Raw genomic sequence first — 5,000 nt, 5'->3', positions numbered from 1 at the left:
TAAACTAGGCATGAATCTCAAAAGCGACGAGTACTGGACTTCGACAACAATCTATCGCCCGTCGAGACGAAATCAAAGTGAGCAGTATTTACCTGAAGTACATGGTAATTTGACACAATTGAGTTTCTTGTCTCACGCACGCACGCAATGAAATAGGAAGAGGTTTTCGCCTCTAAGAGCAAATATTTTGTTTGTTTCAAAAAAAATTTTCGCTGGAAAAGGATTCTGTGGTATTTTCTGCCTTTGTGAATTATAATATCATGTTGTGTATTGAATTTTCGAGCTTAAGGTTGAAATGTGATATGGGAGAAGTTTTTTAGTATTGCTCTGTAAGCAGGAAGGGTTCACAGGCCTGTTGGAAGCGTGCTTGAGTTTCAACAAAATGAGCCCCAAAATCAGTGAAAACTTGTGACGCAGATGAATATAAAGTAGCTGCTTCCAAAATTCCAAAATGATGGAATTACCTGGTGTGATAAATAACGTCGTACGCTTGGAGAGTAAAGTAAATTTTGACTTTGCATAAACAAGAGTTGGGCGATTGTGATCTTTGTTTTGACTTCGCTCATTTCATTGTCAAACTTTATAACACTTGACAGAAAAAGAAACTTACAAAAACCCGGTATCTTGCCATCATTTGACACAGATGCTTCACTGTTTGGCGAGTAAACATGCCGCGGTAACTTAATCACGGCGCCCGCTGAATTCCGGCCATGTCACTTTCGATTTTGCAATTTACTTGAACGTAGCAAAAATCTCCCAAAATGTTTGTCGCTGATCGTAACTTTTTATATTCTATATTCACGGTTCAAAATTAATGTTGTTTTCATGTCGTAAATATTTTATTCTCGATCGACCGTCCGGGAAACTTCCTTCTGCTCTTTCTGAAAACTGTGTATCAATAGTTTTTTGCTTTTTCATCATCATATTTGTTTTGCATAAAGCAAGCTAACAGAATCTGTACCTTGCTGAGTTCGCATTTGTTAGCGTTAATAGTATTTTCGGTCAGATGTTTTTTTTTTATGAGGGGTTTATTGTTTTGGTCTCCCATCCCAACACTAACCCCGCGAAACAGGGCTTGACTTAGAGGGCATGGGCACACAGGGTGAAAAGAAGTTGTGAGGGAACTTGAAAATTATCAACATGTCAGCCCAGAAGCCAATGTTTCTCGCTTCTCTTTTTTTTGTTATTCTTCAGAGACTGGAATGCTGTATTTCAATACCACACAATTCAGTGCCTTCTGATTTTCTGTAGCACGTACCACGCGACGCCTATATCACAAAAGAAACAAGTCCTACAAATATGGTTTTCACGTGACTTCGAATCGCCGCCAACAGTCTTTTGTTCTACAGAAGTCGTACGTTTCTCTATTGTTATTGGTGTCTCTAGAGATTGGTTGAAAACGTCCTATATGATGGCTTGTCATATATTGTCTCTTGCGAACGTTGGTTGGAAATGGTTGAGAAATCTTTTCAATTTGTTTTCGATTCATTGTCTTTTGATAATACCGGCTTTAGTTTGTATTTGTTTTTTGGCGTGTTTTGTCGTCCGGAGTCAACACAAGAACTTTAGCATTCAAATTTGTGTTTCAATGAAACTGCTACTTGTCACAAAAGCTTAAAAAATTCTCTTCTTCCAACGCCTCTCCATCTCTCTCGTCCCTCTCTTTAAGAAGTTGCTTGGTATCTGCAGATAACTGGCAAAACTTTAGCTAAAACCAAAAATGCTTCTTTCAGCTCTTTAGCGTATGCAAATTTGTGCTTGACGTTAGATGTGTGTGCTTTTTGTGTTTAGTATCGTATGAGCGATCTTTCTTCTCGACCACTTAGGCAGTCCATTATAAGTCCAAATTTAGTAATCCATACACCTGGTCTATCGAGAAGTCCATGGACTAGGGCTCGGTGAAATACACAAACAACACATCCAAGCTTACTATACACATATGCTTCACAAAAGAAGATCGACAACGAAGATAAATATCTGACCTGAACATTTCTTCACACGGCTTCACTCTGGTTAAAAATGTTAATTATTTTGTCAACTGTTCGACTATTTCCCGAGGCCAGCAAAGCTCTCCAAAAATAGCAAATGAAGGCAAGCTTCAATGGCAAACATGTCAGGCTCCTCCTTGTCAAAGAAAAAAGTCATTCTACTTGGGCCGCGGCCTCGTTTTTGTTTTATAAATTGGTCCATAGCTCTATGGCTGCATATAAAACCTGAATCAATATGTTTTTTTTTTTAATTTTAGTCAACAGCAAATCTGAGCTCGCTTTTTTCCATCATCGTGCTAAAATAAAGGCTTTCTTCTGTCTAAATTTTTTGTTAATGATCTCTGATAAACATGCTTATTCTGAAGCACGGTACCCATCAATCAAAGATGAGAATAACGCGCCGCTCGACAATGATATTCCATCATTCCGTACGAGGTTTTCTCTTCGTGGCACCAACGGCCGGTTGTCTTAAAACTTGTCGGAATTAGATAAAATGGTTTCCACAATGCTTTTAAAAGCTCGTTTTAGTGACTCTGAAGCTGTCCTTCAAAAATATTATCTGGTCGGATGTTCTAGGGGAATTTCGGTCAGGTCTGTCAAAGTAGTCATTACTTCTTCCGAAAAGTTCTAGCATCCGTGACGGACTTATTAAAAAAAAAAAATAACATTACTTTTTGCACGTCGTTCTTTTTCCCCGAAAATTTTAAGGGACGGTTGCGCTTAAGATACGATTCTCAAACAAACTCTGGCCAAAATGATAGAAGAAGTTATGATAAATCTTCAAATTTTATTCCAATGTCACAGTTGACTCTGCTCAACTCACTAGCGTTCTTCAATGTGGTTTCGAAATTTCTACGCACTCTTCACACTCTTCACTACTTTTCCGAAAAGGAAAATAGGAAGTCTGTTTGAGAAAAGTGTCCAAAATCTTAGTGCGCCTCGAAAAAGTCTGAGTTCGAATTTTCGAAAATGCTAACCCACCTTCTTCCGAAACAGATATTTACCGAAATTACTCCTAAAGTGCCCCCTGTTCTTTCACTGGATAAATCTTCTCATAAAATATTGAGAAAGTGTCTTCTTGTCAAAGGAAAGTTGTCTACTGCCTCGTGTGCGGCATATTTCTCTACGTCTGTAAAGGTCAACTTCGGCAAACGTGAGAGGTCCACGCTTGGATCACTGGAAAATCAAATTCGAATCAAACCAAGCTAAATAGCCACAATCTTCGATTTTTTTTTCGCATTTTGTACACATACAACTAGACTCAATTCTCAGCTATTTTAACTTATCGCCTAAAACTGGAAGACCTCGCCCTGGCAAAGGAAATCTTGCAAAAATCGAATGAATGAGTCTGCTTATCCGGATGAATCACGGAATCGATCAATTCATGAATAAGCTGAAATAAACTTTCGCCTAGCGCGTTAGAAGTGAAAAATGCAAAAGAATCGCATGATCAACACAGTAAACTTTCGGTATAATAATTCAAATTTGAGGAGTAGATAAGGATCTTTTTTTTTCCGACCACAAACTGCTGTAAGAATCCCACGAGCAGCCATTGTCACTGAGTAGCAAACCGATTTGTTTGCCCCTGCGCATGGCGGAAAAGATCACGCGACTTACTTAGTGCAAGGCGCCTATTGTTAGGAATCGATGATTCAGCATTCCCAAAATAGAGCGCAGGAGACAAGAAAAATCTAGTTTGGAAAGACTAAATAAACTGGAGCACAAGTCTTAGAAATCATTTATACTTGCATTTTTGCTTCCATTTCATAGAAGAGTTTCCTGAAAGCATCAGTGCATAATGGGCATTCCAGCTAGCTCTGCTTTTTACTGGGATTCTTGTTGGGACAACTGCCAAAACGTCTGTGTGCAACAACAAAAAACCCTGGGATGAGTAAACCCCAGTGTAACGTGTAATAACAACTTTTACGCCGGACCACACTGCTGTAAGAAGATCGAGCAGCAACTCACTGAAATCAAAGAAGCAATCGCTGCGCTCAAAACAAACCAAACTGGCGGCTCTTATGACAAAGGTTTGCAGTTATAAATTTTAAACTTTGTTCACTTCTCAGACATTAGTGGTTTCAAGTTTTCCCATCTGTTCCCTCGCAAAAAGCACTCAAATTTAGGTCAATCAATTGCTTCTAAAACATTTGCATGCCAGATGTGTATAGTATTTTCCTCTATGACGACCCATTCTTACTTTTTAGATGTTAGAAATAAGAATGAAACCAAAACTTAACTGACAGAAATTCATTCTGCTTCTGTAATTTTCAGTCTTCAAGAACTGCGCCGATGTTTACAATTCTGGCGAAAAGATCAGTGGTGTGTACAAAATCGACCCCGATGGTTTGGGAGAATTTGAAGTGTACTGTGATCAAAAAACGGCTGGCGGAGGGTGGACGGTCTTTCAAAAAAGACAAGACGGCTCCGTAGTAGATTTCTTCCGCGCGTGGGACGCCTACAAACGAGGCTTTGGTAATCTAAATGGAGAGTTTTGGCTTGGACTGGACAAGATTCCGCCTGACTGTAAGCAGCAGCAACAAGCTTCGCGTGGACTTGGAAGACATTCATGAAATACAGCATTTGCCGAGTACAGTTCAGTTACAGTGGCAAGCGAGCGAGCAAAATACCAGCTGAGTTTGGGGACATATTCAGGTTTGCAAAACGCCTCCCAAAACAGCTTCTCTTCAGTCAGCTATCTACTGGACCTCGAAGAGTTGGTGCTCCTAAAAAGAGATACAAGGACGCACTTAAAAGACCATTAAAGACTGTGAGATTGCTGACTGGGCCACAGCCCCAGCAGACAGACTGGTGTGGAGGAGAACGGTTTGTGATGGCGTTAAGGACTTTTGAAACCAATAGGAGAATAGCTGAGGACGAGAAACGCGCAAGACGAAAAGCTGCTGAAGCGCTTAAACAGGGGCAGTCTTCTGGCTAGCTGCCTGGACAAACCTTATTTGGACCGCCATGCTCGTGTCGAGTGGCAGTGATGTGATGTAAGGAAGACGATAA

At 40.1% G+C, this 5,000-nt stretch overlaps 1 protein-coding gene across 1 annotated transcript in view; it reads left to right on the top strand.

The window, feature by feature from the left end:
• LOC138017230 (angiopoietin-related protein 7-like) overlaps nucleotides 1-4,561 on the top strand; it is an 8,243-nt gene extending 3,682 nt beyond the window's left edge. The window contains exon 2 of the mRNA XM_068864388.1: nucleotides 4,263-4,561. Within this exon, the coding sequence (XP_068720489.1) occupies nucleotides 4,263-4,561 (299 nt within the window). The remainder of the gene's footprint in view (nucleotides 1-4,262) is intronic.
• The last annotated feature ends 439 nt before the right edge of the window (nucleotides 4,562-5,000 follow it).

The sequence above is a fragment of the Montipora capricornis genome, chromosome 9, assembly GCF_036669925.1.
Source record: "Montipora capricornis isolate CH-2021 chromosome 9, ASM3666992v2, whole genome shotgun sequence".
NCBI lineage: Eukaryota > Metazoa > Cnidaria > Anthozoa > Scleractinia > Acroporidae > Montipora > Montipora capricornis.
Note: the sequence above shows the minus strand (reverse complement) of the source record. Positions and strands in the feature narration are given on the sequence as shown.